This window comes from Mucor mucedo, assembly GCF_025094135.1.
Source record: "Mucor mucedo strain NRRL 3635 chromosome Unknown EV154scaffold_29, whole genome shotgun sequence".
In the NCBI taxonomy this organism is placed as follows: Eukaryota; Fungi; Mucoromycota; class Mucoromycetes; order Mucorales; family Mucoraceae; genus Mucor; species Mucor mucedo.
In genome coordinates, this window is record NW_026252313.1 from 221,537 (window position 1) to 244,067 (window position 22,531).

Here is a 22,531-nt window from a genome sequence, read left to right on the forward strand (position 1 = left end):
TGGTACGCGCCGGACGAAATAAAAAAAGGGATTTCAGACTCATTTTTACCTTTCCTGTACATTTGAATAGGGAAACCATCTTCAATATGAAAAGGTCTCTATTTCTGATTACCATAAAACACCTGGGGGCAATAAGTTTTAATTATCATTGTTTTTGAGATTTGGAAGAATTTCTTAAATGTCTAGACATTCGTTTCCTTTCGTGTTTTTTAGAGCCTTTAAAATTCGAAAATTTCGTTAAACATTTGAAGTTTTCCGATGTACGTAAGTGGTAAAGGTTTACTAGCAAAAGTTATTTTTAAGATTGAGGAAAGCTTTCGATCTCTTGTGTGAATATCTACTAACAGTTAAAGAAGAAATGTATCTATGCGGGAAAAGGTAACAGCTTTTTCTAAGTCATTTTTTGGCATGCATTGGTGGACAAACGTTACTATCTGTATATTACAATGAAACTGTGTTATATTTTACCAGTGTTAAGTATATATACCACAGTAATATACATCTCTCTTAATGATCTTGTCTTCACTTAGGAGAGCATGGGTTATCGGAGGAGTAAAGAATAATAAATGCCAACTACTGAGTGTATTATTTTGCATAATAAATCATTACATTTAGATAGTATTTGTCTAATTGAAGAGTCTAATGGTGGAAAGAGAAAATTGGTTTTCAATTAGCTTTAGCCTTGTTTGCTTTGGAATTTACATCGATTCGCAAATTATTATTTGGGTCATGTTTAACAATTATAGTTTAATTTGATTTTTTGTTTTAGTGTTTGTGATTCAGTCCTATACTATACAGAAAACATACATTGAGTAGTTGAGATGTACAATTTAATAACATGAACAAATCTAATAGCACGACTTCTTTGTTATTTTTCTCAGAAATTAGTTTTATTATGTATACTTGAGTAAGATCTATTTAAAGTCTATTCAAAGTCTATTAAAATTTTAAACAAAATTGTTTGTGATTTAGCTATTTGGTATTTATCCAAGCTGTTATGCAGCTGCAGCACTGTGTCCCACAATAAACCCATTTGAAAGTAAATCTTGCTCACTCATCGCTGTGATTGAAGGCAACGAGTCTGGTGATAATAAACATGCTCTGACAAGCAGCCTTCTCAGTCTCTCATGTGAACTTCTGCAACCAGCTAAAATGGAAATGTATGTAAGTCGATGTAATCAAAGAACTATTCGTTTTTTTTTCTAGTTTTACCCATTGCTGCACGCTCAAACCAAATGGTTGCTTTTCCGAGATCGACGGGGCATCCCAACCCTTTTTCAAAACAATTGGCTAAATGGAACTGTGCTGCGACATGATTATTTTCGGCTGCACGTTCAAATAAATCAAAAGCCAGCTCAAGGTTCTGTCTGACACCAATCCCATTCTGTAAATGAACGGCCATCTTGTCTTGTGCACGAGCATGGTTTTGCTGACTTGCTTTTCTATACCAATACACGGCTTTGACAGGATTTTGCTTTACACCTAAACCGTTTGCATAACAGAAGCCTAGATTTGTTCTGAAAATAAGAAAAGGATTAATTGAGCATATAAAGGAGGATAGTCAAAATAACAATTATAAAATATTTACTGTGCCCAGGCATTATTTTGACGTGCTGCTTGCATATACCAATATGCGGCCTTTTTAGAACTTTTAGTGACACCAATTCCTTCTTCGTAACAGAAACCTAAGGAATTTTGAGCCACCGCATTTCCTTGTTCGGCACTACGCCTAAACCATTTGCTGGCCTCACGCTCATTTTTTTCAACGCCAATTCCGTTTCGATAACAGTAGCCGAGAGATAACTCGGCCGGAGCATGGTGATGCTCAGCACTCAGCATATACCAATAAACAGCCTCTCGTTCATTGACTTGAACGCCGACTCCATTTTGGAAACAATAGCCGAGTGAATGGAAAGCAAAAATATTTCCCAATTCGCAACTTTTCTGAAACCATTTCATGGCCTCTACTTCATTTTTTTTTATGCCAATGCCATTTTGATAGCAAAAACCGAGGTTATGTTGTGCGCGTGCGTGGCCTTGAATCGCAGCTTTTTTATACCATTCTACACTGGCTGTTGCATCTTTTGTTACACCAATACCATTTTGATGACAATAACCAAGATTGCTATTTTAATGCAATTATCAGTTGTAATTTTTTATAAAAATAGTTGTCAAGAACAAAACTTACCATTGTGCCCAGGGATACCCTTGATTTGCAGATAACTTATACCATTTGGATGCCATAATATGGTTCTCTTCGACACCAATTCCATCCTCGTAACAGTACCCAAGACTATTTTGGGCAAAGGCGTTGCCTTGTTCGGCAGCAATGGTGTACCACTTTACAGCTTCATAAACATTTTTTACCACCCCAATCCCATCCTCATAACAGTAACCAATATTATAAATAGCAACAGTCTCCCCCTGAGCTGCAGCCAAACGATACCAACGCATAGCTTCAGCCTCATTCTTTTCTACACCAAACCCCTCGCCATAGCAGTAACCAAGGATACCCTGACCTCGGCAATTGCCCTGTTCCGCGCTCCTTTTATACCAACAAAAGGCAGCATTTTCATCTTTTTTAAAAATAAGGCCATCATGATAAAATACACCTAAACAGTATTGACTGGCAGAACAGTGATCTTGAGTTGCAGCACGTTGAATCCAAGCAATTGATTTTAAACCACCTTTTACGACAAGAGATTCTAATTTTTGTGCCTCAATTCTATCAATAGCAACTCCTGGTCTCCCATATTTTCTCAAGAAGGCTAGTCTTGATATAGCAAATAAGGTTCTTTCGTCATGATCTTGATGGATGGCAGAAATATAGCATTTCTCCGCCGTTTTAAAATCATTCGACACTCCGAATCCAAACTCGTAACAAAAACCAAGGATCGCAAAAGCACTTTTGTTGGTATATGCAGCTTTTTTTAATAGTTCCACGGATAATTTACAGTTTTTAGAATATCCCTCTCTTCCAAATAAATAATTCTCAGCTTGTTCAATAAGATGCGAGGTTGAGAAAGGTAATCGTCGGGCGTTGTTGTTGACTATCTTGACAAATGCATTTCGTGAATAATGGATCAATTGTTGTAAGATAGGTGTATTCGTAGTGGCCATGTTTTTTTCTTTTTGTTTAAAAAAATAAGAAAAAGAGAAGAGAGAGAAAAGAAAGGGAATGGGCGATGCATACACAACACTTCCCCTCTTCCGATATATCTGTTTTTGTGCGTCATCTGGTCTATTCCTGTATTTATATGTAAGGGAGTGTAACTGTAGGTGTTTGTTATTAGATTGAAATGGCAAAACTGACAAGTTTTTTTTTTTTTTTTTTTTTTTTTTTTTTGTTTGGGGGTACTGTGCTTCCACCCAATTTCAATTCTTTTGGGCACATGTGAGGTTTAAGGCTGTTCACATTGAACATAATACTTTAAATTCTTTATGGTCAAATACGTTTTTGGATAATAGTGTAATGTTTATTAAAAAAAGTTTGTGAAAGGTTACAATTTTTTCCAACCTGCTTTTTTTTTTTTACATTTTTAATGAAAAATGATTTAAAACATTTGCGATGTTTGTGTTGGTCCTTATGCATAGAATAAAAGGTAAAGGAACAGTAATAAAAAAATTACATAGGAATATTTTATACCTATTGGATCACTTACCATTTCAGTAATCCATTTTAAGAACGTCTCAGTCTGAGGGCATCCACTTTATTATCTCAAACCGGATCAAAAATGAAAGGCGACATCGCGTGATTTTAAAAACACAAAAAAATAAAGGTTACATTTGCACATACCTACGTCTAAACTTTGCGTCTATCTATTCACGTTATAACTTATGGTAAATTTGTTTTCTGTTAATTCGTGTTTACACATAAGTTATCTTTTCAAGCTACATAATGTTTGACTCTTTTTTTCATAAAATCTGCCCTACTCTATTGTTGTATGTTACTGTTGAATCTCTGATAAACTAGGTTCAGAAATTCTTCAATATAAGCCTGTTGAAATAATTTGTATTTGAATTCATTGGTGTTTGTAAGTGGCTATTTGGAGATATATATATTAAAAGCAAAGGCTCGAACATTATGAGTGATATAATAATCAGTTATCTCATCCTGACAAAAACTAGCTATAAAATTTATTCACGCTTTTTTTCCTTTTTTATGTAAAAAATTAATTTTATCACAGAGAATATAACGAATCATGAAAAGTCTAGTTAATGATAACTTTTGCCTTTTGTGTAAATGAAAAAGGTGGGCTCCAACTTTTGCGGGATATGGGGGAAATCAGCGTTGCTGTTTCCTATTGTTATACGGTGGGGATCTCTTCGGTTAGGTTCTCAATATCATGCTGAGATTAATATAGTTTGAATAATTTCTATCACAATTTTGGTCAAGCAAATGAACAAAAATTACGTATATCGACATTGTTTCGTAATCAAGCATTGTAAGAGATACTTCGAAAATTTGTGTGAAAAAGATAGTAGACGTATATATACATTTGTATACTTGCGAGTGCAATATAAAAATTTGAAGTTGGTCGAACACACCAATCCAGCATAACTCAGATGTTCGCCTATTCACTATGATAAATATTTATGTAATTCTAGAGGAGCGTAACTCCCTTCATTATCAACCGAAGGAATACTATACTCAAACAAACATTATCTATTTGATGTGTATCTCCCTACATCAGGACTAAATCGCTATAATTGGTGTTAGGTCATCGAAGTATCTCCTCCCGTTGGTTAGATCTCTTCATTCATGCTGTGTGCTTAATCACTGGCTCAGAACTGTTGGCGATACTCACCTCTCAAATTCCGACACAAATGATAAACGAAGACATATACGTTCATTATTACCATCTGTCTTTGCTTCATTCATTAGTGCATCTCATTTTTAAATGAGGATACGGTTGATGTTCGCATCGACGTCGATGACAGTCATAATTCTATTTAAAGTACCTCGTCTATTATAAAAAATTGATGTAATGTCTTTCGATCTTTAAAGCGTTGGGTAATAATCAGTAAATCTAACATCAAGCTATTTAAGTGTCTGGGTCAAATGTCACTTATACCAAACATGATTACACATATTGTTATGCTTGACAGACATGCTGTATTAGAAACTGTCTTTATTATTGAAACTGCTACACTCTATTATTATATAAATTTGAAACTTTCAGCTTCTAAAATTCTCCTGTAGATTGACTATTTGAAGGTTCAAGAAGTAAAAGTAACAAGCATTTTTACTAAATACTCTTAGTCACGAACACAAGAATCCGGCTGTATCATAAGATATCAACTAGTTAACAATAGAACTATGTATCGTAGGTACATTACGAGGTGATCCTTTCAAACCTTGAAAATTTCTTCCGAAAATCTTTTAAATCACTAGAAGCTGTCCAAAATTATTCTCAAAATTCTGGGCATGTTAACTTCAATCATTTGACTAAATTGAGAAGAGCAGCACAGTATTTGTTTTGTCAATAGTCATGTTGATATCGCTCCCCCCCCCTAACCCCTTAATTCTTACTCGGGCTTCATTCCTGATCATTCATCATACTAAAAGAGAAAGCGGATATTGTATCCCGAATGTATGAACTTAAAAAAAAGTTTATGTTTTGTAACCTCATAATGGCTTTTTGTTCAATGAACAACCTTATCTTGTGTACATTTATTTGTGGACAAGGCGTTTCGTTTTATTCTTTGTTACCTAGGTTAATTTAAGAAGCGATAGACAACGCAATTTATAGGCGATACCATTTACATTCGTTTTTCTAGTATAAAGAACGTCGCACACGATACGCATCTTCTCTTTGTTTGCGTGTTTCGTGTTTTTGTTTATAAAAAGGCACGTTTCGGACGAGAGCATACTACACGCTAATTCGTATTAAATCGTCAAATTAAATATAAGTGTTTGACCTTTATTTTCTTCCCACAATTGAAGATCTCGTGAAACCATACACAAGCGGCTGCGAGTAAGCGCGAACAAGCCCAGAGCCAACATTTTAACAGTTTCAGAAGTTGTCTGATGTCTTATTGGCTCGCTCTAGAAGGTGAAATATTTCTTTCGATCATGTTAATGTGTACGGAAACTAGATGATGATAAAAAAATAGGAGAATTCTTGTGCACACAATCGTGGTACCACATCTTCGATTTAGTATGTGTGTACGTACTAATCTATTAAATGTTTATATGAACTAATGCATTTGTTTGATTTTCACAATGTCTTAACTTTCATGTCCATCTAACCGTATTTAATTTTATTTATAACATTTCAATTTTCCCGACCACGTTAAAAACTCACAAATTCTGACTTTCATGCAATTGTGATAACTTCTTACTAAAATTTATACCTTCAAATAAAGCAAAAATAAATTTTTACTGTGATATTGGCTAGTAATTTACACTCTCTGAACTAATGTTGTAATAAAGAGATAATTGTAAGGTTGAATTCGAGTCCTCAACCCAAAGACATGATGTGAATCTGTTTGTTCATAAGTTATGTGCGGCTCGAAGAAAAATCAAATGTCTGATTTAAATAAGTCTGGCTTATTTCTCTCAATGAGACGATTGACAGCAAGCTTACTTCAACTTCAAAATTTTACATTTGCAACAATATAATTAATTTGAGTTTACTGAACACCCTACTGATTTTAGACGCGTCGCCAACTAAAGTCACAATGACCAACTGAGTATGTTCAACCACCTTTGTTTCTAAATTATCAGTACAACAATATGGAAGTAAACAAAATAAATGGGGTTTTATCAAACGGGCAATGAGAGAATTTAGCTGTCAATGTATCTCATGCCGATCGAATCATCTGAAAGTCTTCTATAGTCAACGTGATGTCATTCTTAGTGACGATCCTTCCTTTGAAGATTGGGAAGTGTTATTGCCGCGCATTCAGAATGAGGTTATTCAAATACAACAGGTACCTGTGGATATAGCTAAATTACCATCTGGTGTTCGGTGGAGAGGACAAGGGGAGGTCTCAGTTGGATATCTGAAATAAGCAAAATAGAAGATAAACAAAAAGTTTGCCATATTGATACAATTACTGATTCCAGTACTGGTATTACACGGATAATAAGAACAAACTCGGTGCTACTAAAGAGTTCTACAGTCCATCGTATACAACGGATCCAATTGAAATGGATAAAATTCAAACTCTTCTTTACAGTATTCCAACACACACAAATTGAATCCTGCACTACAAACTTTTTTTATATGTACTTTAAAATTGACTTCGGGGGACTCTTAATAGTAAAATTTTAAATGACTTGTACCAAAGTTTACGATTCGCATACCGATTAATATGCTAAGTTATATGTATTTTTAAAAAGTAATAGTTTCTGTCGGTTTTAAGTGTAAAAATCACTAACAAACGAAGGACTATGGTAAATTCTCTCTATTTTATTTATATAAAAAAAAAAACTTAGGCATCGACATTGACCAACTCATGTTTTGACTTGGCTAAAGCTAGCAAGCTGTCAAATTCACCAGAATTACGACACATTTTATAAAACGCCGATTCAGATTGTTGGATCAACGTCAAGGGGTTATCGAATTCAACAATTTGTCCTGCATCCAACACCAAAATACGATCGTATTCGATCACCGTGTGCAAACGATGCGCAATACATAAAATAGTCGCATCCGCGAATTCTGTTGAAATTGTCTTTTGAATCGCCTTATCTGTTTCGAAATCAACACTGGCCGTGGCTTCGTCCATCAATACAACACGACTGCTTTTCAATAAAGCGCGTGCTAAACATAATAGTTGTCTTTGACCTTGTGAAAAGTTTTTACCTCCTTCTGTTACCGTAGTTTCGAGATCTTTAAAGACATTGGAGTTCACTACATCCACTGTCGAGTCAGATGAGGAAGCAATGGTGGTTGTACCTGAAGCTTCTTTGCTCGGTAAAAGATGAACACGACGTAAAGCAGTAAATATATCTTCATCCTTAAACTGATCAAAGGGATCCATATTAGATCGAAGCGAACCAGAAAAGAGTGTAGGGTCTTGAGGAATAATGGTTAACTTAGATCGGAGGTCTTCCGTACCGAGGTCCTTAATATCTAAATTATCAATCACAATTGAACCTCTGGAAGCCTCCACAAACCGGAAAAAGGACAACGCGAGTGTGGATTTGCCACTGCCTGTTCTACCTACTACACCAATCTTTTCTTTGGGCTTGATAGAAAATGAAAGTCCCTTCAAAACAGGGTCGAGTTCTGCAGAGTATTTGATCTCAAGATCCCTCACTTCAATTTTACCTTTGGTTGGCCACTAAATTTATGATAGTAAATACGTTGTTCATTATATCGCATCTCGAAACCCTTCTTTTTTGTTTACCTCAGCAGGTGCTCTCAATTGAGTAATTGCTGGTGCCTCTTGGTCCATTTCCATAAATTCAACCACACGTTCCACCGCATTAAAGCTCATTTCCAAACTAGTATATCTACGAATTCCCCAAAACATCTAAACAAAGGTTAATTCCGGAATGGTGAGATCAGCTCGTACATGTTACTTACCTGATCTGTGAATAACAGTACAAAACTAAGACAGAAACCTGCCAAAGAAGCATTCATACTTTCAACACTCAAGAGAATAATGACACCTGTAAAAAAATTAATGACAGCACCGGTAAAAGCAAATCGAACACTAATGAATCGATTGACGGTCCAAGTGTAATAATAAGGACGTGCATTGGTATCGATCAAACCCAACATATCTTGCAAGAATTGTCGTGTTGCACCAAACGCACGCACTGTAGCTACACCCACAATAGTTTCGGTAAAGTTACTAAATAAGGGTGACCGAGAAACTGAATCCATACGCTTCAACTCGCGTGAGGTAGATACAAACATGGCACCCAAATAAATATTGACACCGGCTACCAATAACATGGGGATCAAAAAAATAGGTAATACCGTAGAGACCGTCATCATGCTGGAGATAACAATTACCCATTGGATGATAAAATTCATCAAGTCGTTGGGAATATTGGAATCAATCGTTTCAAAATCTTTGGAGAATCGATTAAGGATACGGCCAATGGGTGTGGTATCAAAGAATCGAAGAGGAGCTCGGAAGACACGATGTAAAAGCTCGGCATAGAGTCGCTTATTGGCACCAAGTACACCCCAATAGAGGACACCAAAACGGGCGGTGCTTACTATAACATTGACCATGGTGATCAAACAATAGATACCCAAGTAGTAATTTAAAGAGTCATCCTTAGCATCTGTTGTACGCACAAGCAGTTCATCCTGATCGGTGGTGAACATGGAAAAGGGTTGGTACGCATACAAGGGTTTGGATTGAGAAAGAATGCTTTGATGCTGGAACACGGTAGATGTTTCATGATTACTTGAACTTTCATACGAATGTGACCACTGCTTGATCCACCAATTCTCTGCGATGTCCAATCCACGCGATCCAAGGACCAACACAATCATTACAAACCAGAACAAAGGACTTCCAACCATCTGTATATACAACTTGTAAAGTCTAAACTTGACCATACCTGTGGCCCGAGTTTCTTCTTCTACCAGAGCACGAGGCTTCTTGGAATCTTTAATACCAGTTTCAATAGCAGGAGGCAATGTATCCTCAATCGCTTTTTCCTCTTCCGCGTCCTCCTCGATGTGTACAATTTCTTCCTCGCTTTCAATGATTGTAGCAAGTTTACCAGATTCACGCAACTCGTTGGGTGTACCAAATAAATTGGCTCGACCTCCCTCAATATGAGCAATATAGGCACTTCCCTTGAGACAGAGCTTGACATGGTGTGTGATCAAAATACGTGTACGACCCTTCATCAAAGGACCCAGTAAACATTTTTCATAAAGATGTTTGGCGGTATGAGCTGTAAATCAGTAAGATATGTCAGTAATCAACACAGAAAAAAGTATTTGTAAAAGTGAAAAAAAAATTACCATCCACAGCACTAAGGACATCATCCATCAAGACATTTTGGGCACGAGAGTAAACTGCTCTTGCAAGAGACACACGTGCCTTTTGTCCGCCCGACAATGTAATTCCCTTTTCTCCAATCTCGGTTTGATCTCCGTCTTCCAAAAACTCGAGATCCTTATCCAAAGCACAGGCAGTCAATGTATCACGGTATCTAGATTCTACGAGTGGCAAACCAAACAAAATATTATCACGAATCGAAGCATTTTGCAACCAAGCGTTTTGTGATGCATAGGCAAGCGCATAAGGTAATAACCAATCCTTGGGATCAATCTCGTGATTTACTACAAAATCTACAGAAACAGTATCTGCTACTGCTTGTCGAGGACAATGCGCAGACCCCTTTAAGACAATAGCTTCTCCCAACAAACTCAACATCAACAAAGTCTTTCCGGAGCCGGTAGAGCCACTGATCAAACTAAGTTCATTGTTGGGGAACTTGAGGTTCAAATCCTTGAGAATAAAACTTGTACTACTGGCATTGGTGGTGATATTATTTTGTGCATCAGAGACTTCATCCGTATAGTTTTGCTGACTCCAACCAACGGTAGCATTGTCAAAACCAATGGAAACAACCTGATTGCTTTCTTGAAGTTGCGTAACTTGGTCATTGGGAGCATCTATTTCAGCCTCATCAAGATAAGTTTGAATACGTCTCACACTGATTAAAGCTTGCAACCATTCAATAAAGACTTCGGGAAGAATATTCAAAGCAAATCTTAGTTCATTAAAAACAGTAATGGCCGTGAACGCAATGGGAGCGGTTAATTCCTGTCCCTCCAATTTAGTAAAGGACCAAAAAGTAATGAGGGTGACAAGAATTGGAGATCCTTGCCATAAAAAGGTAAACAAGACACCGGAGAGATAGGTAATACCCAAATGATGTAATTCGACATCGCGCGCTTCCATAATACGCTTTTCCCAGTTAGATTCCCAAGCAAAGAACTTGATTTGTCGAATGCCTTGCAATACTTCGTTCATCAAGTTAACACGCTTATCACGTGCATCCATCAATTGATCTTGTGTACGAGCAAACATTTTGGCATTGTAATGATTTAAAGGCAAGACAATAACCATGACCAAGAGGCCCAAAAAACAAGATTTTCCTAATAATGTGTATAAAAAGTAGATACCTACAGCTAATTCAATAGGCGCAGATAAGACGGAAAACCACCAGACACTAAATTCGGAAATACGGTTTGAATCTGTGCTCATTAAATTGACAATGGTACCGGTAGAAGATGCGGTATCTCCCTTCTTTGGGTCATCTTTCTTGGTGCTCTCTGTCTCTTGTCCATCTTTTTCCTCATCGTCAATCTTGGGTGCTTCCACAGCAAGATCTCGACGACGTAAAGTCTTGCGATATATCTCGATATTCAACATGGCCTTGACACGTACTTGTACAGAAGATGAAGCTATACTTGAAGTTTTTAGTCAACAGCATCAACTAATCCTTAGAATTTTTTTTTTACCATAGTACCACAATTGACCCACAAAAATTCCTAAAATCAATATAGAAGCAGCAAGACTTGCCACGATCACAAAACCTTTTCGGATAGAAACATCATCTTCTTCGCCATTCATGGATTGAATCAAGATCAAAAGTTGATTCACAAAGTAAGCGGGGACATAGTAACACAGCGAGGTAACCACAGCAAGCACAACCTGGATTATAATGGCTGGTTTATTTGTAAGATAAATACGTTTAATCAACGAATTTCCTCCATTTCGAGTAGCACCAAAGAGGTAGTAAAGGTTATAGCCCCGATACAATGGTGGTAAACTAGGTAAATCATCATCTGTCAATTTCTGGTTCTTGAAAGCCAAATGAACAAGAGGTGTAACCCATTCAAAATAAAGAAACGAAAAAATGGAAGCCACGTTGATACTGGCCACAGGCTTTCCATTTTCGTCTAAAAATGGTGGTCCCCGAGATACGGTGGCGGTTGTGTACACAAGGTCGGAACCAAGCAAGAGTTTCAAGACGGTAGGAAGCATATGAAGCCAACTGTCGTTCGGGTCCAATACAAACGCTTCGTAAATACCATACAAGGCAAGACACCAGGCCAAGACATAAAAGATACATAAATGAACATTAAGGATCCATCCCCATTCACTAGGAAACTTGTGTCGACGGGAAACGAGCACCAAGACCGCAGCATATAGCCAAGAAACAAATTGAGCACAATAAGAAGCGGTTAGTGCCCAATCTTCTCGTTGTTGATGGTGCGAAATCACATTGTATAAATTCAAAGCGGATAAAGCAGTTAATGTCCAAGTCCCAAATGAAAGTCTTGTTAATCGAGACGAGTCGTCGGCCCATGGTTGAGTGAGATCTCGCTTATCGTCAAATCGAAGTGGAGCTGGATCTCGTTGTTGAGTTTTATGTAGCCAAGTACGTTGAAGCGACAGTATAAACGCGCTCGAGCAGGCTGTCACTGCTAACGCTCCTGATAGCCATATAGTAGTATCGCTATTTTCTATCATGTGTAAAAGCAAAAGTGCACTTGTAAAATCTTTTCTCGTAAACCTAATAAAAAATTAAAGCTCAGTTGGTCCGCATAAAGCAGTTATTTCCTCTCTTATGAATGGCAGACTGCAAACATAAATTATCATTTACCCTCCGGTTGAAAACGCTTTTTTGGTAATACAAAGCCTCACTGAAGGGTAGCACAACATTCACCAAATGGGAAATTGACCTTTTTGGACGGATTATACAGTTTAAAGGCCGTTACCTCACTCTGACCACGCATTGCATCTGAGGGGGGAGGGGTTGTCTATATTTTACAACAAACTATGGCCTCTCTTACAACTGTAATTTGTCTTATTATCCAGTTAAAACTGCAAAGTTTTCGAAACGGGTGTTCATTGTGCTCTGTCTGGTACAGAAAACTATCAACGAGTTTTCTATCAACATCATTTTAGCTTGGCCGGAGATTCCCATCAAGTTCATTGATTACAAAGCGTATATTTCACATGCTGCATTGTATATACGGCGTTTCTATATCACGCGCGTTTTTATTATTATTAAATCAACTCTTCTCCTCCTCATTATCAGAAACATTAAAAGACGATACAACGACGTGTGCATAATAAACATACACTAACGTTTTATGGATATTTTATGATGAAATTTTAGACACGTAGTTTACCGAGAGATATAAAACTTCGGCTTATTGTTTTGTCATATGATTTTTAAAAGTACTTGACACTGTCAGATGAAATAGGTTCATAGAATATGGAATACAAAGAAGAAAACGTGAGGTCCTTTTTGTTATTTGGAAACCATCAAGCATTTCAATTGAATAAAGGTCAGTTGGTATCAAGTGACATTAAAAACAAACTCACAATGCATAATCTCAATTGCTTTACAAAAATGATTGGGTTCCTTTAAACTCACGTGCCACCCCAACCCCTTCTGGGATTTAAAAAAAGTATATATAAAGATTATTTCACCTCTCACACACCCCTCCCCCTTTTTCTATTTCTAAAAAACCAAAATAAAAATAAACATGTCTGCTAAAACCGAAACAACCGCACGATCTAATTTGGTCAAGAACAATATCGGCAAGGTTCGAAAGATGGCTGTGCGTAGTAAGAGTAGCCCTGCATTAATGGATACAGTCGTCAAGCCCAGTGTGAAGGCACCTATACCCCACTGTCAACATATTATTGATCTATCGCAAGTATCTTTTCGTGATCTATCTCTAGTTATCTAATCTGGTTATATTTTTATAGATTGCTCAAGGGAGAAAGCGAGTTGAAACAAGCTATCCAAGCATTGATTCGACATTTATTCATTGACTGGGTTAGTCCCACATCCTTGGCAAATGACTTGTGCATCGACCGAGTCAGTGGCGCTTTGACCAACGCCGTTTTCTTTGTGACGGTAGGCAAGCAACGCATGCTTTTACGTGTTTATGGCGTAGGTTGCGACCAAATTCTTGACCGCCAAAACGAGCTGAATTGGTTATCCCGACTCTCTCATTTAAATATCGGCCCCAAGATGCTGGGTATCTTTGGAAACGGTCGATTTGAAGAGTATTTACCTTCGACCACATTAACCAAAGATGATTTACGGGAACCTGCGGTTTCTAAACAGATTGCAACCCGGTTATTTCAGTTACACTCGATTGTGGATCTGTACCCACCCAATTTAAGTAGCGATAAGTTACAAGTGTGGCAGAATATCGATCAGTGGTACTCTGCCTTATCCACAGAATTAATACACAATTTAAAAAATAATCCAGCCTGGAAAGAACAGATTGATAAAGATTTATGTCTAGTCCAATTACGTAATGAAATCGACTTGTGTAAGATTTTGTTGTCCAAGAATCCGAGCCCAACTGTTTTTGCTCACAATGATGTAAGTTGATCACTATGACGACGTGGAGGAAGAAAGGAGTCTAAATTTTTATTTCAATTATACATGTGTATGTGTTAGACCCAATATGGCAATATCCTGAAAATGAATGATACAAATGAATTAGTCGTGATTGATTTTGAATATGCGGGTTATAACCCTCGCGGATTCGATTTAGTAAACCATTTTTGTGAATGGATGTATGATTACCATTCAAGTAAAAATCCCGCCACAATGCATTACGACGCATATCCAACTCAAAGACAACAAATTTCATTCCTGACTTCCTATAGTTTGGATCATGTCGATACCCTTTTGAAAGAAGTAGATGACTGGAAAATGGCCTGTCATCTCTTCTGGGCTCTATGGGGTTTAGTACAAGCATCTCAAAGTCAAATTGATTTTGATTACTTTTATTATTCCATGCAACGAATTACTGCCTTTAGAGCTGAATTAAACAAGAGAGTTAGAAAATAAAAAATAGTAGATTAAACCACCGATAATTCGTTTATAAAGAATATCCATTTCCTTCCCTATTTCTTTTCTTTTTCTTTATCATTCCACAATTTAACCGCTCATGTCAGAAGACGATAGATCTATTACACTTGGCTCTAGTTTACATTCCAGCATTAAGAGGTGAGAAAAAAATGAGCGAGAGAAAATAAAAAGCAACATTCTCATGCATAAAAAAAAAAAGTATACCAGAGTTTGCAAGAAAGCCAATTTTAGGTTTCTCCACTTGGTCTACACAACTCTTGGACGATGCGCCAGGTTATGGTGGCAAACATGTAACACCTTGGTAACTATAACGCCTTCGACATTCTCCTTTTTATTTTAATATATTTTGTAACTGACAAAGGTCAATAGGTTCAATGAAACAACGATCAAGGAATTGTCAGACGCCATGAAGGAGAAATTACCCAATTACGAATATATTAACCTGGATTCCGGCTGGTAAAAACATGTAAAACAAAAACAGGGAGAATTAAAAAATAACTAACCTAGCCGAACCGATTTAGGTGTAACGAATGCGATGAGTTTGGAAGATGGGCAGTTCGCACTGATTTATTTCCAAACGGGTTAAAACCCGTCTCGCAGCATTTAGCCAAGAATGGTCACAAGTTGGGTATTTACATTTTACCCGGTATACGTCGTGATGCTGTGGATAACAAACGAATCATCAAGGGCACTACACATACTTGTGATGAATTAGTCCCTTCTCGTTTTGAAGGTTGTGGGTTTAAAGGGACAACATATATGCCTGATGAACACAGTGCCTTGGTCCAAGCGTATTATGACTCAATTGCCGAGGCTTTTCATGAATGGGGTGTCTCCTTTATCAAATTGGATGCAGTTGGTCCCGGTGGAGGCAGTGAATATTATCCTTTCACAGCGCCTGATAATCGAGCGTGTACAGTCATGCTACACAAAGCATTTCAACCTTACAACATGTGGGTTGAAATTTCATGGTACATAGATCCAACCTATGCAGATGAATGGGCTCAAATCTGTAACGGAGCACGTATCTATGTAGATATCGAGTCTTACTCTACCAAGACTATGACTTCTTCGCATCGAATTATGCAGCGTATCACACCATGTGAAGCATGGGCTAACACCTGTGTAGTAGGAAGTGACTATGGGTTCTATATTGACCTAGATGCGGTTCTGGTGGGTATGACAGTGAATGGTAAATGTGTGGATGGTTTGGATAATGACGATGTACGACAGACCTGTCTAAGTTTTTGGGCCATTGTGTCATCCGTCTTTTGTTTGGGTTCCGATCCACGCGCCATTCCCGATAAATACCTGGCGTGGTACAACCATGCCGAAATTCAGGAAATTCATCAGAGTGGTGTCATGGCAAGGCCCATTGGGTCAGGCAATGTGTGGCAAAATAGAAAGCAAGTCTGGTGGAAAAAGCTGAAAGATGGTCGCATCTATGTTTGTTTGATCAATGCTCATACCTATATCTTTATGCTTGGTTTGAGTCATGAAGTCACATTGAATTTGGCAGATATTGGATTACAGAAGGCACAACTAAAGGATGTCTGGACATCCGAACAGTTAGGTGTTTATGAAGACAAGTATAGTATTGTGCTTCGTGCTGGTCAAAGTCAAACTTTGCTTATTACTCCCGTTCTTGGATAGTTTTTATTTTTATATTAATATATAATAAAGAAAATGAAGCTTATGCTGTAGTTTCACGATAAATTTGTTTGATTAAAAATGCAGCTACATCCAGATCCTAACATTTAATATCAGTAAAAATGGATTCATTTCTACTTCATCTCACCCTTACCTGCCAGTATTGCATATGGGCACTAAATGCACTCAAATAGGGATTCTCTAATAGCCCTTCCTGTATACTGTAATCCACTCTTCCCGTCACATTCAACATCTTCAATTTCTGCGCTCCCTGTGAATATGGTGTCCCATTGGCGGTAGGTAATGGTATCGGCGGTGATTTTCTTACAGATGATTTACCCTTGATACTCGATTGTTGATTATTATTCTTGTATCTAAAGTCAGAAGAGAATGCACGTGCAGGGTCACTGTTGGACCTCATACGAGTCAATCGGTTGTGATCATCCATGGCAGCTAACGAAGAATCAATATCCACTTCTTCTTCTGCTTCTTCATCTGGATGTGAATCTTGATAGATTTGTTGACGTGAAAGTCCTAGTCCACGCATAAACAAAGTTGTGGTCAAGCCCATTTTGAATGATTCATACATGGCACCCGCGCGATTAGCAATACCAGAACCGACATTAAAGCTGGCATCAATGACACCTTTTAAGCCTCCCTTCATGTAAGGAATTGGTTCCGGTTTGAGTTTGGAAGTATAATGGCGTGCGATTAATGGTTCTAGTCTATAGGCAACGGGATCAGACTACATTTGTTTTAAAAAAAGTCAGTGTCAAAATACATTCTGTATGCATCCCTGCCATTTGTATTACTTTATGGAATATATTGTACAGGTTTTCTACAGCTGGGTAGCAAAAATTGATGGAGGTGGGTGAAGGAGACTTGACGTCAGAAAGAGCGGTATGTGCAGATTGTCCAAGGGATTTACGTGATGCGATTTTAAAGCCTCGTAATAACAAGATAACCCCCAAGGGAGATCCTGCTGCAAAAAAGTTTTGAACAGGGAATAAAAGTGGCGGCAGTTTTCGACTGTTGGTGTCGGGTATAGGATGTTCTTCTGTAGCGGAAGGTGATGGAGGAGGTGGAGGAGGTGTGGTGGGCTGTAATGTCAACATATCAAATGCTAACAACGACTAAAATTGTGGTGGGATTTATTTAAAATTAATGTTCCTCAGAATGTATGTAATGCTTACCCCTAGTGAGTGACCAAAGATGGACACCTTGCCCTTTTCCAGAAACTCGGGATTCTTGCTGCCAAACAAACGATAAACGCGATTAATTTCTTTCGCAATAATTTGAGTCATTAATTCACGGTATCTTGGGGTCATATACAAAGGAACTAGTAGGAAATTTAGTCTCATGATAAATTTTGAATATTCACTCAAGGAGCATACTCACTGTCCATCAAGACATCCGAAACAACAGTTCGAATGTTCGGCACGCCATCCAATGTCAGTTCATCCAAAGTGGGACAACCATCTTCGACGCCCACCGTGCCAAGATCTGCCTCAATACCTTCTTCTCCGTCTGCTGCCATGCCAAATTTTACATCCTGTCGCCACATGATGGGTAAAACTTGGATTCCGTTGTGTCTTGTATGTGGTGCAATAGCTGCAGGAAAAGTTAATTTTAAGGTTTTTCGCATTACATTTACGTCTATTTTAAGAAAAAAAGAAATAAGTTTGTTTGTCTCCCTTCCTTCTTATTTGTGTTATACCGTGTACAAATGTTTGGCCTGTCCTTTCCGACATTTTCTGACCAACACTTTTTTTTTAAAAAAAATAAATTTGAAGAGTGATTAAAACAGGTTGAGTGCAAAGCGTAATAAAATCTTACCCGTGAATGACAAACATGAGATGATCTATTTTTCTCACTTCTTCCTCACTATCTTCATTTTCATAATCGTCAATTTGTATATTTTCTAATTCCTCCTTCACTTCTTCATCCGATGAACAAGTACCACTATCCAGTTCTACTTCTTCTACGGCGGGTTTCTTTATTGGTACGGATTTTTGCTTTAATGTCAATTCTTCCACCTGTGGATAACCTCGGATCAATCTCGTGCCTCCCAAGTTTTGTTTATTGGTTAAACGTGTAATGATACTCTTGGCAAATTTACTACTGGTGCTATTTCTGTTATCGGTTTTGAGCATTAGTCCTTCAATCGTATATCTATCTCACACCAATACATACGATAATAACCAAGCGTGGTTGGGTCCAGTATAAACAATATATTGTCCTAAATAAGGACCCAATAAATTCCATTGCTTGTCGCCTGATAACGTTAGTTCTAGCTTTTTTTCTTCTGTGGTTTCTTCTGTCGCTGCTGCTGCTGCTGCTGCTGCCTTTAACGGGTCTTCCTCCGGTGTAGTGGTGACATAGGGTTTATGTTTGCTGAAGCGAAAAAAGGTAAATGTTAGAGGGTAAGCATAGCAACACAACAATAATCGATTGCCCTACTAGTAACCAAGCTCGATTTGTTCCGCAATGTTTTCCTCACATGGCACCCAACCGTCTGTTTGCATAAACCAAGTTGCTCGTCGTACTTCATAACTAGGACCTTCCCAATACACTGGACTAATGGTACGTTGCGTCACATCCACTTGAAATAAATGATCCTCGTTTACGGGTACTTTTGCTCTCACATCATGGTTCTATAGGTGAATGTGTGTAAGTATTGTTACATGAAAAGAAAGAATATGATCATTAATTATACCTGGTATGCTTTTTCAAGTGCAGACGAGTCACGTTGAGAGAAAGGCACCCATTTGGACGAAAGCTTAGGTTTAGGTGTAGAAGGACTCTTGGGTGGTTTATTTAGGGTAGAGGAACTCTTGGCTCTTCGTAATGAGATTGGATCCATGACAGGATTATCAATGGCGTGAAACCTTATTAAAAAAGAAAGAGGGGGTTAGAACAGGTTTGTTTCTGCACAGGACTATTTTGTTTTTTACCAGCGTGGAATAAGAGGTGGTACGTCTAGATCAGGCATGGCACCCAAAGGACGAGGATTGCGTCTTCCAACATGTCCTCTGGAAAGTGATTCAGGTTCCAACATGTTAAATAAATAAAAAAGAGATAGTTTTACCCGCTTTCCATGTTCTACCGACTTTAAATAACCTTGACCCCCCGTCACGATTACGTTTTTATTTTTATTTTCGCCATCCTAAAAATGGGGCTCTAAATGCAGCATTTTAATAACCGCGGTATGTTGTTTATAGGCATAGCATAGCTTATAAAGTGGTACTTATTGAGGGCAACAATGAATTATGAGATTCACACAAAGAAAATTTTGAATTCACAATAAATAAAACTACTTTCATTTATGTCTTGCATCTATAATCAACAAGGTAACATGACTAGATAAAATACAATTGCGGTTCATGCAATTCCACGTAGACACTCTTTTGTTGATGGATGAAAAGCTCTGTGACACCAATGCTGATTTTTTAAACTCCCTTTTCTTAACCAGGACAAATAGGCCAGTGCCGCGCTATTGAGGGTGAATGGAATACATACAACTGACACGCAATTGGTGTAGCATATGGAGCACTAATCTTTTTTTTTTCTCTTTCTTTGTGAAATGCATCTTGTTTTACCATCCAATATAAAGATCTGCTTGAGATTTAATGTAAACCGATTAATGAGAGGGAGAGAGGGGAGAGAAAAACATGAAACTAAACAGAAATATGCGGGTGGGTAAAATAACTAGTCACTGAGCCAATCCTCGTTCTCAACGTGTGTGTGTTTATATTTTTATTTATTTTTTCTTTTTTCTACATTATACCATGAGTTTGATAATCAGTGTTCCAGAAGCCGCTGCTACACCCGACACAATACAGTTCAAGCTGGTCTTGGATGGCATTGTAATTAATAAAAGCGTTATTCTCTAAATATATATAAAAAAAGTAACCCTCTTTCTAAACTGTTATAGATTCAGGGCGAGGAGACAGAAAAGGTGTTACCCACTTGTTTTCGTACCTTTCAACAAATCAGCTGGCTTCATGCCAAGTTAAAAAAAGCTTTTCCCGCTGTGGTCCTACCCCCTTTACCTGAACAGCCCATGTCGGCTCACATTGATGACCAAGATTACGTTGAGCGAAAAAGATTGCAAGTCTCGAGATTTTTTGACAAAATTATGGGAAGGCAAGAATTGACCCACCATGCGGATTTTATACATTTTTTGTCAAGTGATATGGTAAGGTGCGCACCCACATCCTCTCTCTTACACACGCCCCAAAAACAAACAATGCACAACCTTATTTTTTTTGTTATATTCTAACGCTTAAAAATAAGTCTCCTACACAAGTAGGTCGATCAAGTACAAGTGTCTTGGCCTTTCTAAAATTCAATAGAGTCATCAAACCCAATACAGACCGAGGATTTAAATCATACAAGGCTTCCGAGATTATTGAAGGAGTAAAATTATAAAAAAACATCATTAATAACATGCTTAAACCTGACCTTTTTTTTTAAATGAAAAGAATGATCAAGATACGTTTCATAAGCATCAAATTTACATTTTACTACAAGAATCCTATTACGGTTTTATTGCAGAATCACTCAACGATTTAATCACTATTCGCGAAGGCCTTGGAGATAGCATGGCACATATGGGTGATCTCATTATTGAAACCACTCAGAGTAAATACCGACTGGGCCTTGGACTCAAATTTGACGCCAGAGATGCTCAACGTAACTTGGATCGGAAAATGCAAATGCTGGGCTTATTGATGGACGAATTAGGCTTTGTATTCACCAGACAAGGCAAAGAAGAAAACATGAAGTTTGGTGATGTCATGATTGAATATAAGAATTCCTTGGATCCCTTAAAAGTCGTATTTAACGCTAGAACAGTTAAACTAATGGAGTATGTCGAACAGTTGAAATATCGAAACAAAAAGAGAGATCGAGCAGACAAGCTAAAACTGAGATTAGGCATGAATCATCCTGAAGTAAAGGAAGTCATTGACGAAGAGATTGTGGTAAGTATGTTTATTACATATACATGTGCCGATGGAAAATATAGCGAATACTCATCATTAAATTAGGCTACAGGCTTATTAGAGGACAGTAAAGGTGCATTTGATGCATGCCAGGAAAGAGTCAAGAAAGAGATTCAACTGTTTGAAACCCAAAAGAGTAAAGATTTACAAAAATCCATCAAGGATTATGTCAACCTAAGTATCCGTTATGAACGGACAAAATTGCAAAATCTCGAAAAGACGTTAGGAGAGATGCAGCAACCTATGGTGAAATCTATGCCATTCATGTACCAGCAGCAGCAACAAGAACAACAAGCATCTGCTGCCACTTCCATTACCACGTTGGATGACGAGAATGATAGCACATCTTCACCTGAACGACAGAAGAAACGTAGAGAAAAGAAACATTTACATCAGAATTATAAAGAGTTACAAAAACCTTTGCAGTCTTCAGCTTCTCTGCCTACTCGCAATAAGAAGAATGGTGGTAATGATTCAGACTCCTCTGAAAGTGGCACAAGTCATCACCATCATAGAGCACTTTCAAGAGATGATAGGATATCCATGTCTGCTTCCTATGATGATCGATTATCTACAACCAATTGGTTGAATGACACCAGTAGTAAATAATATATACCAACTACAATAATATGTACAACCTAAAAAATATAATTTCTAATAAATCTTCCATAAAGACCAGTGGCCACATTAAGTCATACTTTTCGGATCACTGCCCGATCGTTCTCTCAAAAAGAATGCAGTAATATGATAAAAGTCAGTGTGATATTGACTGAAAGCAGGAAATGTTTGCTAAAATAAAAGTTAAGCCATCCACGTCAATGTTGTAGTCAAGACAGATGAATCTTATCTCAAGATATCACTTATTCGTTACTATGGCTACTAGTGGTTTTCCTTGGGATGGTATGCTGATTTGAAAACAGAACAAGCCTGAGAAGTGTTGTTCTTGCTTGTGACACATACCTGTGTACATGGTCCATGCACATATTCCATATTATCGCTTATACAACTAGGCGTCTTCTGGAACCAACGT

At 37.7% G+C, this 22,531-nt stretch overlaps 6 protein-coding genes across 6 annotated transcripts; 3 read left to right on the forward strand and 3 right to left on the reverse strand.

Moving 5' to 3' along the window:
* Nucleotides 1-873: 873 nt before the first annotated feature.
* Nucleotides 874-3,313, reverse strand: EV154DRAFT_461851 (uncharacterized protein). The gene is made up of 4 exons (XM_051597568.1): nt 2,189-3,313; nt 1,589-2,125; nt 1,213-1,517; nt 874-1,147 (listed from the first exon to the last, which is right to left on the reverse strand). The coding sequence occupies exons 1-4, from the start codon at nt 3,118-3,120 to the stop codon at nt 996-998; spliced, it is 1,926 nt and encodes a 641-aa protein (XP_051459368.1). The 5' UTR covers nt 3,121-3,313; the 3' UTR covers nt 874-995.
* A 4,085-nt stretch (nt 3,314-7,398) lies between these two features.
* On the reverse strand, nt 7,399-12,541 carry EV154DRAFT_503442 (P-loop containing nucleoside triphosphate hydrolase protein). The gene is made up of 5 exons (XM_051600929.1): nt 11,457-12,541; nt 9,948-11,399; nt 8,541-9,877; nt 8,362-8,487; nt 7,399-8,295 (listed from the first exon to the last, which is right to left on the reverse strand). Exons 1-5 carry the CDS (start codon nt 12,469-12,471, stop codon nt 7,441-7,443), a joined length of 4,785 nt encoding a protein of 1,594 aa, XP_051459369.1. The 5' UTR covers nt 12,472-12,541; the 3' UTR covers nt 7,399-7,440.
* A 955-nt stretch (nt 12,542-13,496) lies between these two features.
* On the forward strand, nt 13,497-14,893 carry EV154DRAFT_584668 (kinase-like domain-containing protein; the record flags this gene model as incomplete). Its single annotated transcript, XM_051606741.1, has 3 exons — nt 13,497-13,620; nt 13,878-14,350; nt 14,429-14,893. 3 exons carry the CDS (start codon nt 13,497-13,499, stop codon nt 14,822-14,824), a joined length of 993 nt encoding a protein of 330 aa, XP_051459370.1. The 3' UTR covers nt 14,825-14,893.
* A 358-nt stretch (nt 14,894-15,251) lies between these two features.
* On the forward strand, nt 15,252-16,498 carry EV154DRAFT_417735 (glycoside hydrolase superfamily; the record flags this gene model as incomplete). The annotated part of the gene is made up of 2 exons (XM_051595811.1): nt 15,252-15,301; nt 15,367-16,498. The coding sequence occupies 2 exons, from the start codon at nt 15,252-15,254 to the stop codon at nt 16,496-16,498; spliced, it is 1,182 nt and encodes a 393-aa protein (XP_051459371.1).
* On the reverse strand, nt 16,498-19,603 carry EV154DRAFT_503452 (DDHD domain-containing protein). Its single transcript, XM_051600930.1, has 11 exons — nt 19,450-19,603; nt 19,212-19,383; nt 18,956-19,149; nt 18,689-18,889; nt 18,332-18,628; nt 18,213-18,259; nt 17,894-18,151; nt 17,689-17,834; nt 17,308-17,628; nt 16,650-17,240; nt 16,498-16,595 (listed from the first exon to the last, which is right to left on the reverse strand). The coding sequence occupies exons 1-11, from the start codon at nt 19,551-19,553 to the stop codon at nt 16,539-16,541; spliced, it is 2,388 nt and encodes a 795-aa protein (XP_051459372.1). The 5' UTR covers nt 19,554-19,603; the 3' UTR covers nt 16,498-16,538.
* Nucleotides 19,604-20,283: 680 nt separating this feature from the next.
* On the forward strand, nt 20,284-21,546 carry EV154DRAFT_417846 (uncharacterized protein; the record flags this gene model as incomplete). The annotated part of the gene is made up of 4 exons (XM_051595815.1): nt 20,284-20,346; nt 20,454-20,693; nt 20,792-20,914; nt 20,980-21,546. The coding sequence occupies 4 exons, from the start codon at nt 20,284-20,286 to the stop codon at nt 21,544-21,546; spliced, it is 993 nt and encodes a 330-aa protein (XP_051459373.1).
* Between the last annotated feature and the right edge of the window lie 985 nt (nt 21,547-22,531).

What these genes read in the sequence shown, in the direction of transcription:
- EV154DRAFT_503442 (XM_051600929.1), bottom strand. Translation starts at nt 12,471, where the DNA reads ATGATAGAAAATAGCGATACTACTATATGGCTATCAGGAGCGTTAGCA. An exon ending in TGTCCTTAGTGCTGTGGATG is followed by an intron (nt 9,878 to 9,947) that starts GTAATTTTTTTT and finishes ACTGATTTACAG; the next exon opens with CTCATACCGCCAAACATCTT. An exon ending in TACTGTTATTCACAGATCAG is followed by an intron (nt 8,488 to 8,540) that starts GTAAGTAACATG and finishes ACCTTTGTTTAG; the next exon opens with ATGTTTTGGGGAATTCGTAG.
- EV154DRAFT_503452 (XM_051600930.1), bottom strand. Translation starts at nt 19,553, where the DNA reads ATGTTGGAACCTGAATCACTTTCCAGAGGACATGTTGGAAGACGCAAT. An exon ending in CAAATCGAGCTTGGTTACTA is followed by an intron (nt 18,890 to 18,955) that starts GTAGGGCAATCG and finishes TTTTCGCTTCAG; the next exon opens with CAAACATAAACCCTATGTCA. An exon ending in AGGCCAAACATTTGTACACG is followed by an intron (nt 18,152 to 18,212) that starts GTATAACACAAA and finishes TTCTTAAAATAG; the next exon opens with ACGTAAATGTAATGCGAAAA.
- EV154DRAFT_461851 (XM_051597568.1), bottom strand. Translation starts at nt 3,120, where the DNA reads ATGGCCACTACGAATACACCTATCTTACAACAATTGATCCATTATTCA. An exon ending in GGGTATCCCTGGGCACAATG is followed by an intron (nt 2,126 to 2,188) that starts GTAAGTTTTGTT and finishes GCATTAAAATAG; the next exon opens with CAATCTTGGTTATTGTCATC. An exon ending in GTTTGAGCGTGCAGCAATGG is followed by an intron (nt 1,148 to 1,212) that starts GTAAAACTAGAA and finishes TTTCCATTTTAG; the next exon opens with CTGGTTGCAGAAGTTCACAT.